Source organism: Tamandua tetradactyla, chromosome 10, assembly GCF_023851605.1.
Source record: "Tamandua tetradactyla isolate mTamTet1 chromosome 10, mTamTet1.pri, whole genome shotgun sequence".
Lineage (NCBI taxonomy): Eukaryota > Metazoa > Chordata > Mammalia > Pilosa > Myrmecophagidae > Tamandua > Tamandua tetradactyla.
Genome location: NC_135336.1, coordinates 100,154,205 through 100,180,386, shown reverse-complemented (window position 1 = coordinate 100,180,386; position 26,182 = coordinate 100,154,205). Strand labels below are relative to the sequence as shown.

Here is a 26,182-nt window from a genome sequence, read left to right as displayed (position 1 = left end):
TGTGGACGGCCGGGGTGGGAGGGGATGGGTGGAGCGCCCTGGCTCAGCCTGGGCCTTTACACCTTCTTTAGGGGCAGGAAGAGGCCTCGGAGAGTCCTACTGTCCTCACTGAATTGCGGGGGTAGGGACTCGGACACTTAGGGGCTGACCCAGGAGAGCTGGATGCGGCGTTCTCTCTTGTCTGGGAGCCTGGACCAGTGGAGACCCTGCTCGTGTCCGCAGTTCAGATGGTGTGCGCTGAGACTCGTGGGTCTTAAGCCCTCTCAGGGACCTTCCGGTGGACGAACTAGAGCCACCGGCATTGCTGTCTGGCTTCCCAATCAACTCATCTTTACTGAGCACCTGTGACATGGCACTAGCCACAAAGAGTGCGTAGACCGTGTGCGCCGGGTGAGAAGGACCCACATGAGGAAACATCTGGAAAGCAGCTCTGTGCTCTGCGGTGCTGGGGCCAATGGGCTTCAGGATCCACGGCCGGGAAAGATGGGGGGCAGGGCACAACCGCCTGGAAAGCCCTGTCCTAGGTGCATGCTGAAGGACGGGGGCAGCTGCATAGAGAGGAGCATTTCAGGGTTGGGTGTGTGCGTGTGTGTATGTGTGCATGTGTGCGTGCAGGTGCACACACACGTGTGCTTTGTACGTGAGCATGCATGCACAGGTGTGCCCGCGTGAGTGCACCGTGTGCATGCACACATGCGTGCACTTACATGTGTTCACACATGCATGTGTGTGTGCAAATGTGTCTGCATGCATGTATGTGCACGCGTGTGCATGTGTCTGAAGAGGTGGGCGGGAGGGTGGACGGAGCGTGGGGCACCCCATGGAGGGCTCCGGGAGAAGGGGCCTGTAATGGAGATCTGCTTTCATCAGGGTCCTGAATGCAGCAATCTGGCTCTTGGGACTTTGTGGATAAACTTCTCCCTGCTGAGCCTGGGAACTTGACCTTCTCTGAAAAGCAGCGTCAGTCCCAGCAGCCATCTGCAGCCAGCCGGGTCTCCCTGATGGCGGCGAGGGGCCCAGCGTCCTGTCCGTGTGTGCCCGGGTTGTGTGGAGAGGGGAGTGTGGCCGCCCTTTGTTCGTGCTCGGGGCGCACCCTCCCCTCGTGCCTGCCTCACTACACAGGGCCAGCCTGGGGCTGGGCGGGGCGGGAGCTCCAGGCGCCGGGCTCTGGGGGCGCCCTGAACTCCCGGCTAGAGGGGACCCGCCACCTGCGCGGCTGTGACCAGCTGGGTGCACAGCCTGTCCACACTCCCTCCCGCTCACCCTCCCAGCGTTGGCCTTGGCAGACGTGGCCTTGGGGGACTGAGAGTGCCCCTGGGGGGGTCCCGTCTCTAACGTGTCAGACGTGCCTAGCTCACTCCCCAGCTCACGAAGGGGCCACATTTACCTCTTTCTTGGCATCGTCTGTTTGTTTTAATTCCTCGTAGCGATCTCTGGATTCCCACAGAGGCTGAAGCATGATTTCCCCAACTGCCGGGAAGAGCTAGGAAACACACGGATTTGTTTAGACATTCGTTATTCTCAGGGCAACAGAAAGCCCTGCAGACAGCAGACGGCTCTGAGAGCTGAGGCGCCTCAGGTGTCAACAGGGGACTCATCTCCTCTCCATGGGCACTTCCTGACCCCCAGCCAGGCCCCAGGTCTTCCTCCTGGCACCCATCGTCCTTGCCACTGTCTCTGGGCCCCGCTCTGGCTGCCTGCTCTGGCCACCTGTCCCACGGACCTGGCCCAAACCAGCCCCCACCCTGTCCCCGTCACCCTGTGATAATCCATGCCACTGGTTCCATCTTCTAAAACTAGTCACTTGCTGACACCCCATGGCCAAGGGTGCTAGGGTCATGCCCTGATGTGGCCCCAACCCTACCAGGTGGCTCCACTCCTCCCCACAAGGCCTTGTAAGGCTCTGAACGCTACTGAGTCACGTCTGCCTGCTGCTGCAGGCTCTGAAACCAGGGGCTTGGCCTATCACACCACCGCAGCCTCGGGTGCGTGTGCATGCGTGTGCATGCGTGTTTGTGTGTGCACATGCCGGTGCCTGCACACATGTGATGGGACTGTGTGTTCTGGTTTGCGTGTGTATGCGTGTGTGTGCAGTGCAGTGTGCGCCCATGTTCTTGCACGTCTGCGTGTGCATGTGCGTGTGTGTGCAGCTGTTTGCCTGTGTGGGTGCACTGCCCACCACGTCGTCTGGTTTGCGCCGCCGTGACTCACCTTCGTTACCATTTCAAACATTGGGATCAGGACAAACTTGATGAAGCCGATTTGGGCCGTTGCCTTGGTCACTTTGTCTCGGTCCATGAAAGGGGCCACAGGAAGGCCCTCCGACTTCTCGCGGTCGCTCTACGGGGATGCAGTGGACAGCGGCATTAAAAGTAGAAATGCCAGTGCGGTCTGGGGGACAACCGAGGACCACTGTTCTTAGAGGAAGAAAAGCCGGAGCAAAGGAGCCAACTACCACCCAAACAGAGCTCTGTTTATGTTGTCAGGGGAAGACGGGACGATGAGAACATCTGTAGGGCCGAACCCGGTGCCTGCCGGGTGCACGTGTCGGGGGCATCGGGACAGCGTTGGGTAAAGACACCCAGGGCCTCCCAGCGGCAGAGGCAGCTGCAGAGCCCATCCTGGCTCTCTCCTGGGGCCAACTGAGCACTCGGATTTAGAGGCTTATTGGGCTTTGCAGTACGCCCATTTTTGGTTGACTGGTTTTCTATGTCTCGGATTTTCCCACGGCTATCATTTCAACCGCCCCAGGTGGTCCCACCCAGCCCTGGGGACCCTCCTGCCTCTGCAGTTCTTGCCTCTTGGCTTTTAGGCAGTTGGCTTGACGAGCCCACTGCTACAGCTGCTCAGAGCGCCGGTTCGCCACCTTAGCTCTTCTGGGTCGTCTCTGATGTTCTGATGACAACCTGTTCTTTCCTGACACACTCCTGGTGCAAAGGTCTTGTGCAGGCTGGTGGAACTGCCGGCACGCCCACCCTGCACACCCTTTCCACATGAACCATTGTCACACGGGGCTGGTGGGCACGACGTGCGCTCTGCACGTGCAGTGCTCTCACCTGCATAAAGTACTCTTCCAGTAGACAGTCCACCCAGGGCTCGGCGACCTCCGTCGGACGCACCTCATTGGAGATGTCGCAGCATTTTATCAGGATCATCTTCAGCTGAAAGAAGTGATTTGGGGAGGTGGACGGGTCACATCTCCCGCTGCTGCTGGGTGTCTGGACAGAGGCAGGGGGAGGGGCAGCAGGGCGGGTGTCGGCTTTGACGCCCTGGGGGGGGGGCGGCGAGACCCCACACCTCTCAGGGACACAGGTGCCCCTGCGGTCTGCGTTGAGACCACTCAGCTTCATCTGGGGGCGGGGGTCCACCTCTGCACCCCAAAGGCTCAGAAGCATTTCTGGAGGGGACTCTAGTCGTAGAAAAACCGGTTACATGCAAGACATTTTATATTTGTAATGTACTTTGTATATTCATAATGCATCAACTGTAAGGTTGAAAATAATCTTGATTGTTGGGGATACATGGAAAACAGACAGAAAAAGCATGGTTAGGAGACATAGGTAAAAAGTTAATTAAAAGAAACCCAGGTAGCGGGTATGCAAATTGAGCAAAAGTTTTTAATCTAACATCAACAAAAAAAGACAGACAGAAAGAAAGAAGCCCAGGGACTCTGAGCGGCTTAGCCAGAAGTGGGGTGCTCAGAGCCAGGGGCAGAGGGCGCCTCCCCATGGGCACCTGCGCTGCACCCCACACCCCAGACATGGGGAAGGGAGGTAGAGGGCGGCCGCAGTCCGGGTGCTGACCCCTCGGTGGCCAGGAGGCAGGACTCTGGTGCCGTCTGTCCCTCCAGCCTGGGGGAGGAGGCTACCCAAATGGCCGGCATCTTCCCTGGGTTAGTCGGGGCTGCCTGTACCTGGGGTCCAGCCAGAGTGGCCTAGTCCGGCCACTGTCCCCATGGGAGCTTCTGTCCGCCCCATCCCAAAGCCGTGGGACCACCCCTGAAGGCCCTGCCCCGGCCACCTCGGCCCAGGCCCTGTCCCCCAGCACTACCTGCGCCCAGCCCACCCCCCCATGGCCACGCACGGGGCTCATCTTCCCCCGAGACAGCTGACGCCCTCCCGGCCTGGAGAGGAGTGGGTGCACACTGGGCCTCTGGGAAGGGGACACCCCAACAGCCCAAAGGATTCCGCCCAGTGGTTTCCGGCGGAGCTGTGGGGGCGGTTGCCCTGGGGACAGGCTGGGAGGACAGGGGCTGCCCGTGGAGCTGCCAACACCCAGCACTGGGGCAGCTCGGCATGCCAGCCCACCTGAGCCCTGGCCATGGGGTATGATGGCCCTCCCCCGTGCCCTGCTGTGTCCTCGGCAGGACGTGGGGGCTGGGGAGTGGGAGTTGGCAGCGCCCGGCTGCTCCCTTCAGCCCCATGCCTGGCACAGGGCGTGGCCGAGGGACCCAGGCCAACCTCTGCTGAGCCCCCAAGGCTTGCGGCCGCCTCTCTCTTGCCCCACAGCCCTTCCTTACCCCCCGGGACCATCCCCACCCGTCCTGGGTCTCTGTGGCCTCCTGCCGTGTCCGTCTGCCCGGGTGGCCTGTCCTCACGTTTCAGTGGGAAGGCGGGTTGGAGGGTCCAACCGAGTCCCTGCTCTGCCGTCTCCAGCTCTGCCCATGCCCTCACCCCTCTCACCCCTCCCCCAGCACAGGCAGGACAAGGTGGCACCCCCACATCCCACTGGTCTTGTAGGAGCAAAGACCTCGCTGGCTGTGAACCTGTCCATTTCCTCTTTCCTTGAAGCCCTGACTAGGGGCCTGGGGGTGGGGGGCACCCCAAAGAAACTGGTTCTTGCTGTGCTGCCCGGGGCCCACCTTCGGGGACAGCCAACCGCATTCTCGGGACAGCAGCATAAGAGGATTTGCTTTTGCCTGTTTCTCTCCTTCTAATAGAAACGAGGTGGAGAACTGGGGAAATGCCAAGGGAGGGGCGGCGCGTCAGGAGATGGGCTTCTGGGAAGAGCCGAGAGCTTGCAAACCAGCTTTATGACACCTCGCGCCAAAGCCAGGGTCAGCAGTTCGGTCCCTTGGTTTCTGGCCTCACCAGGCTCCTATGACTCACTTGGGTGAGACACAAACCTACTTACAAGGGTCACGTGCTCCTCATTGCTGTAGTCAAAATTCTCCATTTTTTCCTTGAAAGAATCCATAATTTCTGCATGCCTTGCCATGTCAGTGGCCAAAATTAATGTAATTATCCCCTGGAAAATGAAAGAAGAAAGCATCAGTGGTGACATAATCCCAACAGGCATTGCGGGGCCCCCCGGGTGCTGAGGTCCTGGCATGCCTGCTTCACTCCATCCTCGCGCCCGTCCGTGCAGAAGGCTCACGGTCCACGCTGTACAGACCAGGACCCGAGACTGGAGCAGTTGCCAGCCCTCGCTAAGGGTGTGGCGCGGCTAGTCCCAGGGCAGGCTGTGACCGGGCTCTACTGTGTCCTCAGGGCAGGAGGCAGTGCATCACAGGCCTGCCAGGAGCTTGCATCTTCAGCTCTCTGGCCTGGGGCTGTGCTCAGTTGGGTGAAATCTAGCAGACTTGTGTTGGAGACAAAGTATCCCCTAGATTGAGCTCCCTTCAGGTCTTGTTGAGGTCAATGACTAATTTTCTAAGAGAATTTTTTCTCTCTCATCTAATCAGTATGTGATTGATTATATGTGTGCTTATGGCTTCAGAGTGTCAAATTCAGAATATACTTAAAAGTATTCTATTAATAAATGTATAAACGAAGATGCAGTGTGTTTTAAAAATGTAAATATTTCATTACTTTGTTAACCAAATACTGATTTAAGAAAAGTAATAATTAAACTGTCCATCTATCCAACGTCCATCCATCCATATCCATGCATCCATGCATCCATCATCCGTGCATCCATCATCCATCATCCATGCATCCATCATCCATCATCTATGCATCCATCATCCATCATCCATGTATCCATCATCCATCATCCATCATCCATGCATCCATCATCAATCATCCATGCATCCATGTATCCATCATCCATGCATCCATCATCCATGCATCCATCATCAATCATCCATGCATCCATCATCCATGCATCCATCATCCATGCATCCATCATCCATCCATCCATCATCCATGCATCCATCATTCATGCATCCATCTATCCAACGTCCATCCATCCATCATCCATCATCCATGCATCCACCTGTGCACCCTCCACGTTCCAGCCATCATTTCTGTATTCATGCACCATCATCTGTTCACGCATCTACTCATCATTCACCCCAAAACCAACGCCTCTGACATCTATTGGTCTGTCACCCACCTATCACCCACCCGTCACCCATTGCCCATCATCTCACCATTATCTGTTCACCCATCCATCTGTCCACCTACCCACCAGTATTCACAGAACATGCATTTGTGCCAGGTGCAGGGTTATACTTTCCCAAGAAAATAAAGCCACAAGCATCAAATACAAAACCCAAATAAGTCAGTATAGGTAACCTCAGAATCTCAGAAGTCTTGCCAGGGAAGGGTTTGGAGTTTGTACCCCAGAAAAACATGTTCTGAAACTTAATCCACTGCTTTGGGTGTAAATCCATTAAAATAGGGCCTTTGATGAGGTTATTTTGGGTAAGGTGTGGCCCACCGCAATCAGGATAGGTCTTAATCCTATTAACTGGAGTCCTTTATAAGACAATGAAATTCAGAGAGAGAGAGAGAGAAGCCAAGGGGGAGCACCCAGAAGGTTAAAGTCAATGGGACCTGCAAAAGAAGGGGGAGGTCAGGAGAGGCTGCCACGTGTCCTGTCCAGGACTGAGGATCGCCAGCCGCCAGCCCCAGCACATCAGTCTTCAGGAAGAAAGCATTGCCTTCATGATGCCTTGATTTGGACTTCTCAGCCTCAAAACCAGGAGCCAATAAATTCCCACGGTTAAAGCCAACCCATTGCATGCTATTTGCTTTAGCAACCAGGAAACTAAAACAAGAGGCATCACTGGCATTTTGAATTATGCAACTTTTTTAAAGTTTTTTTTTAATTAGAGAAGTTGAAGATTTATAGAAAAATAATGCATAAAATATAGGGTTCCCATATATCACCTTATTATTAACACCTTGCATTAGTGTGGTGCGTTTGTTGAAAGCACATTTTTATAAATGTACTATTAATTATAGTTCATTCTTTACCTTTGGGTTCACTATGTTGTAACATCCCATTGATTTTTTTAAGAAATTTATTCTTGTCACACACATGCAACCCCAAATTTCCCTTTTAACCATATTCAAATATATAATTCAGTGCTATTAATTACATTCACACTGCTGGGCTACCATAACCACCAACCAAAACCAAAACTTTTCCATCTGGCTTACTTCATTCAGCATGATGTTTCCAAGGCTCATCCTTGCTGCACGGATCAAAACTTCATTTCTCTACATGGGTGAATAGCATCCCGCCATATGGGTAGACCACATATTGTTTTTATCCATTCATCAGCCGATGGGGGCTTGGGCTGCTTCCATCCTTTGCCAATTGTGAGTAATGCCACTGTGAACATCGGTGTCCAAATAGCTGTTCAAGTCCCGGCTTTCAAGGCTTTTGGGTACAGACCTAGAAATGGGATTGCCGGGTCATATGGTAATTCTATACTTAATTTCCTGACAAAGCGCCAAACCGTCTTCCTCAGCAGTCACACCACTCTACATTCCCACCAATAATGAACGACTTATACTATTTCTCCACATCCTCTCCAACACTTGTAATTTTTCTGTTTCTTTTAAAAATAGTAACCATTCTAATGGGTATGAAATGGTAGCTCATTGTGAGCTGGATTTGCATTTCGTGAATGGCTAGTGATGCTGAGCATCTTTTCATGTGCCTTTTGGTCATTTGTATATAACATCTGGAGGAATGTCTATTCAAATATTTGTCCATTTTTAAATTGTGTTTTTGTTCTTTGGTTGTTGCGTTTTAAAAACATATTCGGGATATTAAACCTTTATTAACTGTGTGGTTTCCAAATATTTTCTCCCATTGTGTAGGTTGCTTTACTTCCATGACAAAGTCCTTTGATGCATAAAAGTTTTAAATTTTGACAAGGTATCATTTATCTTTTTTTTTCTTTTTCTTTTTTGTGCTTTGGGTGTAAAGTCTAAGAAAGCATTGCCAACACAAGGCCCTGAAGATGCTTCTATGTTTTCTTCTAGACATTTTATAGTTCTGGCTCTTATATGTAGGTCCTTGATGCATTTTGAGCTGATGTATATATATGCTGTGAGGTAGGGCGACAACTTTCATTCTTTTGTATATGGTTTTCCCAATATCAGAATTGTGGGAGAGACTATTATTTCCTAATTGAGTGGCCTTTGCCCCCTGTAAAAATCAGTTGACCATAAATATGAGGGTTCATTTCTGAACTCTTGATTCCATTCCATTGGTCTATAGTCTGTCCTTGTGCCAGTACCAATGCAGGCTGTTTTGATTACTGTGGCTTTGTAGTAAGTTTTATGAGTGTAAGTCATCCAATTTTGTTCTTCTTTTCAAGGTGGCTTTGGCTATTTGGGGCTCCTTACCCTTCCATATAAATCTGATGATTGGCTTTTCCACTTCTGTAAAGAAGACTGTTGGAATTTTGATTGAAATTGAACTGAATCTATAAATTGTTTTGGGTAACTGAGAGCTTAACAATATTTAGTCTTCCACCCATGAACATGGATTGTCCTTCCATTTCTTTAGGTCTTTGATTTAATTTAGAAATGTTTTATAGTTTCCATGTACAAGTCCTTTACATCCTTGGTTAGATTTATTCCTAGATATTTGATTCTTTTAGTTGCTATTAAATGGAGATTTCCCGCCTTGATTTCTTGTTTTGATTGTTAGTTACTAGTGTATAAACACACCACTGCAAAGATGGTGTCGATAATTTTAAAAGTATGTAGCTGGTGACTTGGATATATGCTTGCCATTTTTTAATTAACTCCATAGGTCATACTGGGAGAAATTAATGGCTTCTGGTAAATGTATTTCTCAGATAAGTCGAATGTCTGGCAGTAATTTTAGATTTTGTGCCACTGATTACTTCTGTATTGACTGAGTCAACTTATTGCTTCTTAATAGGAAGGTGAGAAGTGGTCCACACAAGTTAAGCAAAATTTACCAAGTTATGTTTTTGTTTGGGGTATTAACTATACAGATACTTAGTGTTTTAAATCAGTAATGTTTATCCCTTTTGCTGCCATTTAGGAGGGTGCAGCAGTATAATGCACTTAAACTCCCCATAAGGTAGTCTTGTAAGCCTTGTGCATGGAAGATATTACTGTATAAGAGATGCCTGGTGATAACTTTGTATCTGGGAACCCTGGCTCATTATATGCATTTTTAAAACTTGAATATTAAATTCAAAGCAAGTGATGAAACAATTGTTGTGAACTCCAGATTTGGACTTGGTTTTATTCCTTAAGTAGCTAGATTAAATCTTAACCACTACTGAAATGTGAAAATCTAGGGCTACTCAGAATTTTGATATTTATTATTGAACTGAGGAGGGAAAATGGGAAGTGGCCTATCTTTGGACAGATGTATTATTTGTATTATATCTCCTTAATTGCATTTGTGGTTGGTTCATTTCTAGATTTTATGTTCTAAAAAGACTTCTCAATTTGAAGGGATGGCATTTGTTTTCACATTCTGAGAATGAAGATTCTGTACGAAGTGATCCAGCTTGGCCTGACTCCTGAAATTTGGCTACCCAGAATGTGTCAGATTCAAAGTGGGACTAAAGCTTTCTGTTAGCCACTGACTAGAATCTGAGAGAATTTTTTTGGGGGGTGGGGAATCTTTGCATACCGAAATCCCTGTTTCATTCCTTGAGTGTGATAAAGAGAAAATGGCAAGCACACTGAAAAAAAAACCACTACTGATTTCTGGGTGTTGGTTTTGTACAGCAGTCTTCTTCTGAATTCATTAATTAGCTCTACAAGCTTTGTTGTGGATTTCTCAGGATCTTCGGTAGATAGAAGCCTGTTATCTGAAGATAAAGTTTTACTTCTTCCTTTCCAGTTTGGATGCCTTTTATTTCTTTTTTCTTGCCTAACTGCTTGGTCTAGATCTTCCAGCAAAATGTTGAATAATAGTAGTGACAGTGGGAATCCTTGTTTTGTTCCTGATCTTAGAGGGAAAACTTTCAGTCTTTTTCATTATGTTTTATGTTAGCCGTGAGTTTTTCATATATGCCCTTTGTGACGCTGAGGAAGTTTCCTTCTATTCCTAGTCTTGTGTTTTTTTTTTTTCAAGAAGCGGTGCTGGATTTTGTCAAATGTCTTTCTGCATCAACTGAGATGATCAAGTGGTTTTTACCCTTCATTTTATTAATGTGATATATTACATTAATTGATTTTCTTATACTGAACCACCCTTGCTTACTTGGGATAAATCCCACTTGATCATGGTGATTCTTTCAATGTGCTGTTGGATTCAGTTTGTAGTATTTTGTTGAGATATTGGTCTGTAATTTTCTTTTCTTGTGGTATCTTTATCTGATTTTCTATGAGGGTGATGTTCACCTCATAGAATGAGGGTTCCCTTCTCTTCGAGTTTTGGGAAGAGTTTGAGGAGGATTGGTGTTAATACATCTTGGATTGTTTGGTAAAATTCCCCAGTGAAGTCATTTGGTCCTGGGCTGTTTCTCATTGGGAGGTTTTTGATGACTGAGTCAATGTCTTTACTAGCTATTGGTTTGTTCAGACCTATTTCTGCAATGATCCAGTGTAGGTTGTTTGTGTAGTTCTAGGAATTTGCCTATTTCACCTAGGTTACCTAATTTTGTGGGCATTCAGTTGTCACACTATCCTCTTACTAGACCTTTTCATTTCTGGGAGTCATTAGTAATGTCACCCTTTCATTTCCATTTCTGATTTTAATTATTTGTCTCCTCTCTCTTTTTCTTTGTCAGCCTAGCTAATGGTTTGTTAATTTTATGCTCTTTTCCCAGAAGCAACTTTTGGCTTTGTTGATTCTTTTTTGTTTTGTTTTGTTTTCCATTTCATTTATCTCCCCTTTAACCTTTGTTATTTCCTTCCTTCTGCTTGCTTTGGGTTTAGTTTGTCCTTCTTCTTCTAGTTCTGCCAGTTTTCAGGTTATGTCTCTGCTTTGAAATATTTCTTCCTTTTTCTTTCTTTCTTTTTTGGCTTGGGTAGGTCTCCGGCATGGCAGGTGAGAATTCTGCCACTGAGCCACCATTGCACCGCCCTATTTCTTTTTTTTAATGTAAGCATTTAGAGCTATTCATTTCCCTCTCAGCACTTTCTTTTTTGCATCTTCTAAGTTTCAATATATTGTATTTTCATTTTGACTCACCTCATGATATTTCCTAATTTCCCCTTTGTCCCATTGGTTAAGAGTACATTGTTTAATTTCCACATATTTGGGACATTTCCATTTCTCCCCATTACTGATTTCTAGCTTTATTCCACTGTAGTCACAGAAGGTAGTTTTGAATTTACTGAGACTTTTTGACCTACGGTATGTCCTGTCTTACAGAAAGATTTGTGTATGCTTAAGAGGATTAAGCATTCTGCTGCTGTTGAGTGAATTGTTCTTATATATCTGTCAGGTGTAGTGGGTTCACAGTATCTTCCAAGTCCTGTATGTTCCTATTTCTCTTCTGACTAGATGTTGTATCCATCACTGAAAGTAGTGCATTAAGGTTCCTCACTATGAATGTAGAACTCTCTGTTTCTCCCTTCAACTCCATTAATATGTGCTTAATATATTTTGGGTTCTGCCATTAGGTGCTATACATTTATAATTGTTATGTCTTCTTATTGAATTTACCCATTTTATCAGTATATAATGACTTTCTTTGTCCAGCGTAACAGTTTTTGACTTAAAGTTGATTTTATCTAATATTAGTATAGCTACTCCAGATCTCTTTTAGTTTGTATTTGCATGATATATTTTCCCCATCCTTTCACTTTCAATCTACTCATGTCTTTGAATTTAAGGTGAGTATGTTATAAACAGTGTATAGTTGGTTCATGCTTCTTATCCATTCTGCCTATCTTTGCCTTTTGACTCTAGAGTGTAATCCATTTACATTTAAAGTAATTACCAATAATGCCAGTTTGCTATTTGGTCTTTGTCAGTTTTACACTTCTTTTGTACTGCAATTCTTCTGTTAATGCTTACTTGCATATTTATTTGAATTTTTTTTACTGTACCATATTGAGTCCCTTCTATTTCTTTCTGGATAGAAATGGGGTTAAAATTCAACATCCTGAATATATAACAATTATATTTGACTATCTAACTTGTCTTCAATAACTTACACATACACTGTCCCTATACCTTTCTGTCTTTAAAAAAAATTGTAACAAATTATATCTTTGTACAGTGTATGTCCACAACCATAGATTTATAGTGACCTTGTATGCATTTGCATTTTGGCACTCATAAGAAGTAAGAAGTGTAGTTACATACCAAAAAAATACAATAAATAGTAACTGGCGTTTATCACTACCCATATGATTTCTTTTACCAGAAGTCTTTATTGTTTCTTTATGGTGCTTTAAAGCACTGTGTGGTGTCCTTTTGTTTCATTTGGAAGAACTTCCTTTTGCGTTGCTTGTAGGACAGGTCTAGTGGTAATGCTCTCACTCGGCTTTTGTTGATCTGGAAATGTCTTAATCTCTTCTTCATTTTTGAAAGAAGCTCCCACTGGATATAAACTTCTTGGTAGGCAATTGTTTTCTCTCAGTACCGTAAGTAACTCAACACATGGCCTTCTTGCCTTCTCCGTGTTTTCTGGTGGGAAATCAGCCCTTCATCTAATCGGGGCTCCTTGTGCACAGCCCGCTGCTGTTCTCTCAGCTGTCAGAGCTCCCTCCTTGACCTCCGCACTGGACAGTTTTCAGACATGGCAGGCATCTTTCTCTTCAAGTTTATCCTATTTGGTGTTTGCTGGGTGCTTGGATGTGCACATTAACATCATTGCTAAGTTTGGAAAGCCATCTCTCATTATGCTGTTGATATTCCTCCTGCCCCTTTCTCTCTTCCTTCTTCTGGGGCACCCATAATGCTTATATTGGTGCACTTGATGAGTCTGTGCCGGTTTGATGTATTATGCACCCCGGAAAAGTCCTGTTTTTATCCTGAGTCAGTCTTGTGGAGGCAGCTGTTTCTTTAAATCTTGATTCAAAAATGTTGGTTGGAATCATTTGATTAGATTATCTCCATGGAGATGTGACACACCCAATTGTGGATGTTAACATTTGATTGAAGGGAGATGTGACTCCCCCCATTCCAGCTGGGTCCTGCTTAGTGTACTGGAATCCTTTAAAAGGGGAAACATTTTAGAGAATGACAGAAATGACAGACGCCTCAGAGCTGACAGAAACTTCACAGCAGAGGTGACACAGATATGGACACTTGGAGAACAGAGACACAGATGTTTGGAGATACTTGGAGCCCAGCAGACGTCGCCATGAGGTGTTAAGCAAGCCAGAACCTGGAGAGAGCCAAGGGAAGCCAAGAGATGAAAGCCAGCCCTGGAGAAGCAAAGTGAGGAGTCTCCACAGGAACAGAGGCTGAAAGCATGGAGCCCAGGAGCAGGGGCCCAGCAGGTGCCAGCCATGTGACTCCCCAGCTGACAGAGGGGCTCCTGACCCATCGGCCTTTCTCGAGTGAAGGTAACCTCTTGTTGGTGCCTTAATTTGGACACTTTCACTTCCTTAGAACTATAAACTTGTAACCTAGTAAATTCTCCCTTATAAAAGCCATACCAATTCTAGTATATCACATTTCGGCAATGCCCTAGTTTGCTAGCTGCTGGAATGCAACACACCAGAGATGGATTGGATTTTAATAAAAGGGGATTTATTTTGTTAGTTCTTCAGAGGAAAGGCAGCTAACTTTCATCTGAGGTTCTTTCTTACGTGGGAAGGCTCAGGGTGATCTCTGCTGGCCTTCTCTCCGGGCCTCTGGGTTCCAACAACTTTCCCTGGGGATTCCTTTCTGGATCTGCAAAGGCCTGGGCTGAGCTGCGAGTGCCGAGATGGGGTATGCTGAGCTGCTTGGGCTGTGCTACATTGAGCTCTCATTTAAGCACCAGCCAATTAAAGCAAACATCATTCATTGCAGCAGGCACACCTCCTAGCCGACTGCAGATGTAATCAGTGACAGATGAGGTTCATGTACCATTGGCTCATGTCCACAGCAACAGAACTAGGTGCCTTCACCTGGCCAAGCTGACAACTGACTCTAACTATCACAGGCAACTTGCAAACTAATAGTGTCCCTGAGGGCTCTTAAGCTATTTTTTTTTCTTTACTGTAACAATATTTTATTGTACAATGTCAGGGCCCCCTGCTCTGGCCCGTCATCTGGTTTACACCCATCCTATCCCCTGCTAGGCCATTTTTGCTTTTTATGATTTTTGTTTGGTTCCTCAGCCGGACTCATTTACATTGTCTTATCTTTGAGTTTGTGGATTCTTTCTTCTGACAGCTCAGATCTGCTGTTGAAACCCCCCTGGGAGTTTTTCAACTCAGGTATTGTGGTCTTCAACTACAGTAGTTCTGTTTGATTCCTTTAAAAAATCTTGTTCTTTTTACTGAGATTCTCATACTGTTCATTGTTTTTCTGACAGCCTTTAGTTCTTTTCTGTATTTCCCTTTATCTCCTTGAGCATACTGAATTTATTTTTTAGGGGGGTGGTTGGTGCATGGTCCAGGGATCAAGCCCTGGTTTCCAGCAGGGAAGGCGAGCATTCTACCGCCCAAGATAATTTTTTTTAAACATTTTATTTATTTATTTTTTCGCATGGGCAGGCACCGGGAATCGAATGAAGATAATTTTTAAAAGTCTTTGTCCAGTATGTTCCGAGTCTGGTCCTCTTCATTGATGGTTTCTGGTTTCTGGATTTTTATCCTTTCCCTTTGGATGGGTCATTTCCTGTTTCTGTGTTTGTCTGATAATCTTTTGTGACACACTATAGAATCTTAATATTTTAACATATGAACTCCAGGATTTATGTCAGTTTCTTGAATTTGTAACCACCTGGTGACATGACAGAGATTTTCTTGAGTGACAGAACTAAGAAAACCAAGCAAACCTAAGCAAAAGACACTCTGAATGTCCCTCTACTTCCCCAGAGACAGCCCTTCTCTCCTGGGTGTCCGTCGCAGGACTCACGCAGCTGAGCCTCTGCCCTCGCACCCGCTCAATCCTTACCCTCTCTTCACCGCCTCCACCTGCTTTTGTTGGGGGCAGGGAGGAGGGGCAAGTTCTGGGCGGTGGGGCCACACCTCAAGAGGCCGGAGACCCACACAGCCAACCCTGCTCTGGGGGCCCGGGGGAGATGCGGGAGGCCCCAGGGCCACGGTCTCCTCACTGCCCTGCCCTGCCCGGAAATGCAGCCCTTTCGCTCCCCTGCAGCTGGGAGGAAGGGGCCTTTGCATCTCCCCCACAGCCTGTGTCCCAGGTGGGCTGGAGCAACGGCCATGATCAGACCGGACCTGGATGCTGGGGAGTGGGCTTTTCTGTCCCCTTCTGGCCCGGGAAGCTGCCCCGAGCCCGCTGTGCGGCCAGGACAGGTGAGGGTGAAGCTGCGTGGGAGCGCATCAGGCGCATGCGCTGTGCTTGCCCGGCCTCTGCCGCGCCCCGGGTGGGTGCTGTGCCCTGGGTGCACCCCTGCGCTGGGTCCCGGAGTGCGGGCCTGGAGGCTGTGCCGGCGGGGGGCTTCCCACCGTCCTCCCGGAACAGTGCGCGCCCCGTGTAAGGCCCCCACGTGTTAGCCAAGACTCTCTTACCTCGCAAAGTCCTCTGTGACAAAGTAGTTTTTAAAAATCGGGAACACAGATTGTGCCCCCAGAAGAAATTCTTATTCTTAAGATGGAGAAATGTGTGAGGAAGACCCAGGTTCCTGGCACCCTTGGTGGCTGGCAGGAGGAAGACCCCAGGCGGGGGGGAGCCGCTCCTGGCTCAGGACCCTCCTCCCTGACCTGCCGGACACCGCAGGGGCGTCACCCACCACGCGGGCATTCCGCCTGGCCCCCTGGCCTGTTGCTGAGACCCCACCGGCACCTCCAGGGGCGGCAGCAGACCCCTGCCTCCTCTCCAGGATTTGCCCCTGACTCACGCCGGAGGGAAACTCGCGGGAGCCCATCGCAGCCACACACGGGTCATGCCCGTGGTTCCGGAAGCGTGGGGAAGAGGCCAGAATGCATCCAGCAGGGCACACATCGCACCAGGAATTGGGATTCAGTGATGAGTGGGACTCGGGGCCACATGTAGCCCTGAGCCTCCTGGAAGCAGGGACAAGCGGGGACCTGTGCCTTTCACGGCCGTCGCTCTCCGGTAAGGCGAAGCCGATCAGTTCTCCAGGGAGGGGGCACCTGTTGTCCTGCGCCAGATTCTAGAGACACTTTATCAGGTGTACCTTAAAAGGGGCCACTGAGGCACGATGGACGAGGCTTCAGCCCCGGATGGCCGGAGGGGGCTCTTTCCTCCCCTAACGAGCCCCGGGTGGAGACTGAGTGGAGGCTCCATGGGGAGCCCTGGCCTCGGGGAGTTGGAACTGTGAATTCAGAGAGGTGGCCACTGCGCAGGATGGTTTTCCTCAAGCGCAAGTGCCCCAAGCAGGAGGGCGGCAGGCCGGCCAGGCCAGGGGGCAGGGGGCAGCCATGGGGCTTGGGAGCAGCCGTCAGGGCCCTATGCAGATGCAGCCCACCATGGGAGCGCCCGGGGCCAGCCACGCTGCACCGCTGCACCTCGCTCTCTGCGGCGCGTTTCCCACCCCCTGTGCCTCGGCTGCAGCAGGGCTGGCCCTGGGAGGTGGCTGTGTAGTAGATGTGAAATGCACACCTACATGCAACACACGCCCACACTGCCCTCTGGGCTTGGTGGGGACAGGGCAGGAGGTGGGTTCCGCTGGCTCCCCAGTGAGCACTGCCTGAGCCCGGGGCCTCCAGCACCGAAAGTGGGGCTGTGCCCTGTGGTCCTGCCCGGGCCCCTCGGGCTCCCCCGCAGACAACCCCCCACAGACCTGTCTGATCTGCTTGAACCCCTCTGGCTGTACGTTGGCGAAAATGTTGCACTCAGGCTGGGCGAGGATCTGGAAGGCCACGGCACAGTGGTGGTTCTCCAGGGGCGAGATGTCGTTGTAGCGGACCGCCAGCTCCGTGCGGGCGTTGATCTGGTACCTGGAGGGGCCGGGGGGAGCCGAGGAGCTCAGGCACCCTGCACTCGGGGACTCCGGGCGTCAGGGCGACGAAGCTGAGGCTGGAGGCGTGCGCAGCGGGTAAGCAGACGGCCTTCTGCACACCCAGGAACCCGCTGCTGAGCCCTCCTGGCCTCTGTGGCCCTGTTAACTGAACCCCCAAGGTCCTGCCCGCTAGGGTCACCCTCCACTTCTCCCTGTTACTGGGCCCTGCATGGACCCCTCCCTTTTGGTGTCTTGCAAAAAGTTCCCCAAGTTTCAATTTGTGCCAAAGACAAGACACGTGGGAGGGAAGTCAGGCTGCGTTTCCACGCCGCGTGGCGTCACAGGCCTGGCTCTGTCGGGGGGCTGCGTGCTGAGCCTTCACCCCGCGAGGTGGGAGGGGGTGCTCTAGCGGAGCCCGTGGCCTGCAGTGGGCCCCCACCCAGCTCCCCGTGGCCCCTCCTCCGGCTGAGATCTAACGCTTGCATGTGCACCGCCACCCCAGCGGGGAGCCAGGGCTGCCCTGGGAGGTGGCTGCGCAGCGGATGTGAAATGCACACCTATGTGCAACACACGCCCACGGGGCTGTGGGCACCCCATCCAGCGGAGGCAGGGCCTCCTGCTCCAGGACGGTGTGCGGCTTCGGGATGGCCAGGGCTCTGGGGGGCCCGGGGCTGGGGTGGGGCAAGGACGTGGATAACCTGCCCCACCCCCAGAGGCCCAAGGCCGTGGACCAAGCCCAGGGCTGGGGGCCGTGTCCTGGGGAGGCTGAGCCGGGGGCTGGGGGGCCTTGGCCGCCACCTCCAACCTGGAGCTGCTCTGAGGGGTGAGCTGAGAGGGTTCCCTCTCTTAGCCGGAGAGCACTTTAAGAGAAAAGAAGTAAGAAAAAAATAGGAAACTGAATGCCACCCCCGTCCCTCCCCGCTGCATACGTGTTGTTGAAGCCCGGGTGGTCCAGGTCGTGGCACACGGCCGCCGTCATCAGCACCAGGATATCCAGCGGAGAGAACTTGTCCTGCGCCAGGAAACGCAGTTGAGGCTTGGGGTCCTCCCTGCCCGGAGGGTGGGGCGGCACCTGAGGCTGCCCGGTGGCGCCAAGAGGGGTCAGAGGGGAGGCCCAGAGCCCCTGGCAGCCCCGCCCCTGACCCACCTGGAGGCCGCAGAGGCAGACCATGCTGTACATCATCTGGGCCACGCAGAAGCTGTGCCGGAAGTTGTGGAAAGGGTTGTTTCGGTAGTTGTCGTGCACGCAGAGCTGCGGGAGAGACCACGTGCCACCAGGAACCCTCCGCCTGCCCCGCCCCGAGCTGCCGGCGGCGCCTCTGCCCCCACACCCCTCCTGGCACCCCATCTGGGATGCCCCTGCTAGACCCTCCTCCGGACCAGTGGCCGGTGGTGCCGAGGTCATTGGGGAGGGCACGGCTGCCCGAGAGCCCGAGAAGGTCCAGGAACACCCTGTGGAGTTCCTGGGGGTAGTCGTGGGGGTGGGTGGTCCCCGGGATTTTTATCCTGGACTCCAGGACTGGCGTGACCCCACAGGTGTCTGCAGTGTCCAGTGGAGTTGGGGGACAGGGCAGGGATGGTGGGACGGGAGCGCACTCGGCCCAAGGCCAAGAAACCTTCCTAATAGGTTTTCAGTATCGGGCGCTGAGCAGTGCTTTTCCAAACAGGGATCTGCTGAAGACTCCTGTGCACTCACACACAGACACACGCACAGGGATCCGCCAAACACTCCTGTGTGCACTCACACACAGACACGCGCACAGGGATCCGCCAAACACTCTTGTACACACACACACAGACACACACACAGGGATCTGCTGAAGACTCCTGTGCACTCACACACAGACACGCGCACAGGGATCCGCCAAACACTCCTGTGCACTCACACACAGACACGCGCACAGGGATCCGCCAAACACTCTTGTACACACACACACAGACACACACACAGGGATCTGCCGAACACTCTTGTACACACACACACACAGACACACGCACAGGGATCCGCTGAACACTCCTGTGTGCACTCACACACAGACACGCGCACAGGGATCCGCTGAACACTCTTGTACACACACACACACAGACACACGCACAGGGATCTGCCGAACACTCCTGTACACACGCACACACAGACACACACACAGGGATCTGCTGAACACTCCTGCGTGCATGCACACAGACACACGCTGCTGTTTCGGAGCCTGCTGCGTCACTTGTCCCTCCCTGGACCCCTTTTCTTCCTGCTCATCTGGGGAAGAGTATTTTGGGGGAAGGAGCACAGGGATGGGACACGTGGCCTCTCACAGCGCCCACGGACTCACGCTGTCCCGGGTAGGAGGCCCACCCCAGGAGGGGCCGGGGCAGCCCTCGGCTTGCACCCTGACGGCGGCGGGTTCCCAGAGACAAGGGAGGACTTGGCACCTACCAGCCACCTCCTCAGGGTGACGGGGTTGATGCTGAAGTCCCGGACCAGTCCCAGGTCGTGGTACATGTGCTCCAGGCAGCTCAGCATCTGGGACAGAGGGCAAGAGGGTCAGCAGTGAGCTGGCTGGGACCCATGCTGCCTGCCCCCCAACACTGTGCCACCCCCCGGGCCTGTCCTCCTAGGAAGGCAGGGCATCTCCACTCACATGGGATGAGATGTGTCCCCCCAAAAAGATACATTTAAGTCTTAGCCTCCAGCCCCCGTGCAGGAGGATTTATCTGGAAATGGTCTCTGCAGGTGTAGCCAAGTTAAGATGAGACCATACCGGAGCCCAGTGGGCCCAAAAGCCCATGGCCCTAAATACGGTGACCACAGAAGGTCCGCAGTAATTTTGACAGCGGTTGCCTCCCCTGCCTGGGGGCTGTGCCTGGGGACAGTCAGGGTGGGAGAGGCTGTTTATTGGGGGAATCAGGAGTGGTTTGGGGGCGTTAAAGAGCCGTCGGGCCCCCCCGGGGCTGGCAGGGCTGGTTCAGAAGTCCACGAAAATTCCAGGTGAGTCACGAAGCAACTGGGGAAGCAGCCACCTGTCCCCAGACCACCAAGCCGTCAGGATTTTACTTCTTCGGTCACGACAAGCGTCGTGTTGTAAGGTTATCGCGCCAAAGTTCTGTTCCGCAGCAGACTTGAGACCCTTTCTTCTGTCTTAATTACAGCGCCCCGAGGGTGGACTTCCCTCTGGGTGAGCCTCTTCCATTGAACATGTTTTCTATAGAAATCTCTGCTGAATTTGAAATAGACCTGGTTTGTATTTTCAAGGAGGATTTATTGTCACTGTTGAGGTTTATATAAATATAGCTTAGAGCTGTGGAGCTAATTAAGCTAGGAGGAAAAGAGTAAATGATATTTAAAAAATAACAAAAATGAGAGCTTGACAAGAGCAGGCTTTGCTTTTGGGAAAAGCGGGACTTAAGCAGAGAGCCCAGGGATTTGGGGGATCTGCCAAGTGGGGACACTTCAGCTGTCCCCGGCGGCCCGTGGCGTGACATCTGTGGCGCACTCGGGAGGGGCTGCCCGCCCGTGACCTGCAGACCCAGGGGCCGCCCCGGCGCCCACCTCCTTCCCCGATGGCCGTGCTGCCAAGAACCCACTTGCACTTGTCGCCCAACATACAAGAACCGGAAACGCTGCGAGCGAGTCGGATGTTTGTAAGTCGGATCCTGTTTTCCCAGCGGCAATGAAATGCCTGTGACGGGAATACCTTTGGGAGCAGAGATGCCTTGGGTATTGCAAGGAATCCGTCTGAAACATCAGAAACACTGTCTGGTTTCCGGGCTGCTGCAACCACGCCACCCCACCGGGGCATTAAACAATGGACACTGCGTCTCTCAGGGCCCGGAGGCTGCAGGTAGGAAGTCAGGTGCTGCCCGCCGCGCCACCCTGAAACCTGAGGGAGCTCCTGCCTGACCCTCTGAGCTCCCGGGGACTGCAGGCCGTCCTCGGCACTCCCTGGCTTCTAGAGGCATCACTCTAGACTCTGCCTCCGTCCGCACATGGCTTCTCCTGGGTCTGTCTGGGTCCACGTGTCTTTTTCCTTCTGAGGACACCATCATACTGGTCCAGTATGGCCTCATCGTCAAAGATCTCTTTCCAAATGAGGTCATATTCTTGGGACCAGCGGTTAGGACTTAGCGTATCTTTTCAGGGGGCACAGTTTAGTCCATGATGTCACCCTGAGGCAGGCCACATTTGGGCATTGGTCATTTCATGCGTGAAACTTCCTTAAAGCCTGCTCTTGCCGGGATGAGCAGGCACGTTTTGAATAATGACCATGGGCAGTAGGTTACAGACAGGCCCCCAAGGGCCCTCCGGGATGCTAGAACCAGAGGCCCTGGCGGGCTCCCCGGTTGGCTCCCCAGGCCGCTGGCCAGCTGCTCCCCGGCTACCCTAGCTCTGCCTGCGGCCCGTAGGCCTGCTGTCCTGGGTGCTGGTCCTCAGGGCCGAGGGTGGGGGTGGAGTGCAGCCCTGTGCCCCCGCCCCGCAGCTGCTGCTGCAGGCCATCCCGACGAGCTAAAACATGCGCTGTGAAACCGCGGTCAGGAGGCACAGAGGATTGTCAGACAAAACCATCTGGTGTCACATATGCGGCTGGGTGGGGGCTGTGGAGCGGGGTTGGGGGGGCACCCGCTTCTGCATTCACGGCCTCTAGCCGGGGGGCCAGCAGCTTCGGGATGCAAGCGGGGGTCCTGCAGCCTTGGGGGCCGTGCTTCCCGGGGTGGGCCGAGCTCGCTTCCCGCAACCCCGAGCAGGCTGCTGGGGGCAGACAGCAGGGTGGTAGGCGTCCCTTCAGCCTGTGGCGTGGCTGGGACACTGGCCAGCATGGAGGCGAGGGACACCACCGCCAGCAGTCTTTACCCCCCTGGGTGAAAGGTGCATTACTGCGGCCACGTGCAGTATTTTTTGTGGGGCAGGAGCTGCTGAAGTTTGCAGACGTGACCTTTAGTTGTTCATCTTGGCTGTCCAAAATTCACGGCATCCCCAGATTTACCAGAGGTCTCTGCTTTATACCAGCAGGCAGCTAAGTATCTTTTTGCAAGTCTCGGCCCCTCTCCTGCTTTCCTCCAGGTGCCGCTGAGGCCTTCGGGCAGGAACCCAGGGGCTGAGCAGAGGACCACGTGCAGGGAGCCAGCCACCACACTCGTGTTCTCACTCTGAGTGTGAACAGGCTGCAGAACAAAGGAGAGGGGCCTTTCTAACGTGGATGTGGGATTCCAATAGCCTCGTGGCCCAGAGCTCCCCTCTAGACCTACCTACCTGCTGGACCTACCTGCTGGACCTGCCTGCTGCACCTGCCTGCTGGACCCGCCTGCTGGACTCTACCTGCTGGACCCGCCTGCTGGACCTTACCTGCTGAACCCGCCTGCTGTACCCACCTGCTGGACCTGCCTGCTGGACCCGCCTGCTGGATCTTACCTGCTGGACCCACCTGCTGGATCCTACCTGCTGGACCCGCCTGCTGGACCCTACCTGCTGGACCCTACCTTCTGCACCTGCCTGCTGGACCCACCTGCTCTAGGACATCCCGCTTCATGAGGGGCTACCCCGACCTACCTTGCCAAACCTCAGTCCCCTGCCTGCTGGGAGCTGTTGAAGACACTTGGTTCTGTTCCTTCTCTTGCAAGACCTGACTCTGTAGGGCCTGCTGAGCCACCTCTGTCCACACCGACCATGGCCCTGGCCCAGCAGGCCACAGCTGTGCATGTAAAACACCTCCTGCCCTGCAGCAGCCATGCCCAGGTCCGCGCTCCCAGAGCCGGGAGTGAGTCTCCTACTTGTGGATTGGAAGTTTTGAGGCAAATACGTCCTCCAGTTCCGTGTCTGCACCAGCCCTGCTGTCGGGGTGGGGCTAGTGTGCTGCCCAGGCGGGGTGAGCTGGGGTGGGGGCTGAGCCTCAGTCAGGGCTTCTGGCAAGGACTGCCAGGCCTTCTCCTGGGCTGAGGGACCACAACCGTGAAGGCAGTGTGCTAAGAGGCTCCGCGCCCGCCCGCACTGACAGCGGCTTCCTGGCTGTGCACCATGAGGGGGAATTGCGGCACGACGCTGCACTTCCTGCCATCTGCAGAGACCTCGCTGTGCTGACACTGACAGGAGCAGGCGCGCTTGCTGGGGCAGCACCCTGTGCTTCTGAGCCACACACGAACAGGAAGGCGGCTTAGGCTCTGCTGTTGACAGTGGCTGGGGCTGAAGTCTGAGACGGGGAAGCATTTTGTTTTCTTGGGATTCAGAAGGAAAGGGGTATAACTGGTATGATGAGATAAGGAGACTCAACAAACACAATCTCCATTTTGTGTTTTCTTAGCAAAAGGGAAAATTTTAAATCTTGCAGCAAAAGAACCCACAATTCCCTGGACTCCCACGCACAACTAATCCTATTGTCCTGTTGATCTGGGTGCTGACGACTTTTTCCTGGCAGAACGGTCCAACTTAAGCCCCTTGCTCGAGAACCGTCTGCTCCACACCATCGGGGCTCCTCCTAGCCGGCCCTGCAGGACGAATGCTGGCCAGATGGGCAGCTGACCCCGGCAAGTACAGCCACGTTCTCTGCGGCCCCTGCTCCATAGCACGTCTCCTTCGTTGCCCAAATCCCCCTTCCTGAGTTCTGCCCCAGGCCCACCGAACCTTCCAGGTAGAAGCTGAACTGAAAGCTGGAGACTGAAGTTATTTCAAAGAAGGACAAGGGGACACCCTGGCTGAGGGCGAGCTGCCCCCCCGCCCCGGGGCCCCGGGGTCCTGAGCTGCTCCCCGCTCCGACGCTCCTGCACGTACCTCGTTGGGTTCCCAAAGCCACACGTCAAAGGTTGGCTTCCGCAGGGCGTCCATGGTTTCCGGGGAGAGCACGTACTAGAAGGACGAGAGATCGGGGTTATGGGGACAGGTCTTGTGCCAGGGAACGTTTTAGATAAGGGAGGTGACCACAGATGGATTCAGTGGGACTTTTCTCCACTTTCTCTTTATTTCCCTTCCCAAAACACCTGCACACAGATTCGGGCAGCTTTGCACCTAAGAGAGGCAGCTTGCACTGCATTAAATTCTCTCTCAACGAACCCGACTTTCAGAGACTCAATAAAGTGAATTCAAGGGGAAAAAGCCACTGGGAGTATGTTAAAATACCAGCCCCCAAGGCCCTTTGCCTTGGTGGTAAGCGGGCCCTGGCTTCAGCGGGGAGCTGTGTTGGCTCGCAGGGATGGGCTCCAGGAACATGCAGTTTAGGGGGGATGGTCCTGGAAGATGGGAGGCTGAGGTTTTAGACATAAGACAGTAAAGGTGTTTGCGGATGCAGGGGGAGAAGCACGTCTCCCCAGAAGGCATGCTCAGGTCCCAGCCCTGGTCCTGTGGGTGTGAACCCATTTGTGAGTAGGACTAAGGTGTGTCTAGGCTGGAAGAGGGGGCCTTACTGTAGTAGGGCAGGAGTCCGTACAAGCAGAGGAAACGGGCGCAGAAAGGGGAAGCCCCCGGGAGAGAAGAGGAGACCGCCGCCACGCACACGGCCAGGTGTCAGAGCCCGGACAGCCCGCCCGTCCCAGGTTCCCGAGCTGGGGGAAGCCAGCGAGCGCCCCTGAAAGGGGGCCAACGAACTCCCCTTGTGGAGCCAAGCCCCTCTGCGGTGCCCGTCTCAGCAGCGAGGAAACCAAGGCAGCGGATCAGATGGAGTCTTCCCCTGAGTCTTTCTGCTCATTCGTTTGTTAAAAAAAGAATTGCTCTGGAGGCCAAGAGCTTTGATTTTGGGCCTAGGCTGTCCTGAGAGAGATTTGGGTGCTTGTCCCTACCTGGAACTGCAGGCAGTATTGGCATGCTGGCTGGGGACAGGGGCAGGGGGTCACCGACTGAACGGGGCAGGGGCGGGGGTACTGAAGGGAGGCGCCAGGGGGCTCTCCGGCCTGCGGGGAGGGTGGGCGAGGCAGCTGTCCTTGCACCAGGCCTCCGGGGGCAGGACGGAACCCCCAGGCCTGCATCAGGAGGTCACAGTGGGGCAGGATTCAGACCAGGTCAGCCGCGGTCTTGCTGAGATGCTGGCCAAAGCCACCCGGCTGCTCTTTTCGAGTTGTTTGAAAAAAATTCCCATCTATTCCCAGGGCTCTGAGGCTTTAAAAAAAGCTCCCAGGTTCTCTTAGAGTTGAGATGCCTTTTATAACAAATGGCAACATTTTTCATAATATCTACCTACAGGGCAGGGTGCCAATGAAGTTTTTTAAAAAACAGTTACTTAAAAATTACACTGATTTAAAATAACATCTGAGTGTAAAGTTCATTACTTTACACCGCGGGCCTGCAGCGGGGGCGGGCGGGCAGCCGTGAGGAGCCCTCGCCTCCTGCAAAGTGAAGCCATCCGGGACCGCGCTGGCTACACAAACCAACGAGAAAAATGATTCTGCCCCAGACCAGTGGGCGGGTTAGCCCAGGGCTGGCCGGGCTGCTGGGTGGGGGTGGAAGCCCCCCACCCCAGGCCACTGGGGGAGGAGAGCCCCCCGCCCCGGCTCACCCTGGGGTAGGTGGGGGCATCGCGGGGCGGCGTCAGCTTCTTGTGATTATCCGAGAAACTGTACCTACAGGGACAGCTGGTCCTGAGGCGGAAAAGGAGGAGAAGGAAGGTTAGTTTTGGCCGGGAAATGCACCCCTGGGCCGATGGTGGGAAACTCATTCAAACAGAAACCAACCCACAGAACAAATCAACCCAAACCCCAAATCAAAACAGAACCAATAAAAACCTGGAAACCGCGTCTGAACCTCTTTAGTGGATAAGGTGCTCAACCCCCGTGGGCCCGTGCAGCCCAGCTGCCCGGCCACGACCACACCAGGAGAGGGCATCGCCCCTTCAGATAACCTTCCACAGACTTGTCTACGTGACTCTGGTCTTAAAAAAAATCAACTAATCACTCTTGTTCTAAAAAATTCAAATAACACAGAAGTAGGTAAATTAAATAAAACAAAACAAAAAAACCCAACAAAATATAACTCCCCACTTCACCACTTCTTTCCCTGAA

At 52.5% G+C, this 26,182-nt stretch overlaps 1 protein-coding gene across 3 annotated transcripts in view; it reads right to left on the bottom strand.

Moving 5' to 3' along the window:
• Positions 1 to 26,182, bottom strand: part of PDE9A (phosphodiesterase 9A) — a 108,845-nt gene that overhangs the window by 1,614 nt on the left and 81,049 nt on the right. For all 3 annotated transcript variants that reach the window (XM_077118994.1, XM_077118995.1, XM_077118996.1), the window contains 10 exons: positions 25,681 to 25,762; positions 23,967 to 24,041; positions 19,644 to 19,730; positions 18,363 to 18,467; positions 18,145 to 18,227; positions 17,057 to 17,213; positions 5,134 to 5,247; positions 3,057 to 3,161; positions 2,212 to 2,340; positions 1,388 to 1,483 (listed from right to left, as the gene is read on the bottom strand). In XM_077118994.1, the coding sequence (XP_076975109.1) occupies positions 1,388 to 1,483; positions 2,212 to 2,340; positions 3,057 to 3,161; positions 5,134 to 5,247; positions 17,057 to 17,213; positions 18,145 to 18,227; positions 18,363 to 18,467; positions 19,644 to 19,730; positions 23,967 to 24,041; positions 25,681 to 25,762 (1,033 nt within the window). The remainder of the gene's footprint in view (positions 1 to 1,387; positions 1,484 to 2,211; positions 2,341 to 3,056; positions 3,162 to 5,133; positions 5,248 to 17,056; positions 17,214 to 18,144; positions 18,228 to 18,362; positions 18,468 to 19,643; positions 19,731 to 23,966; positions 24,042 to 25,680; positions 25,763 to 26,182) is intronic.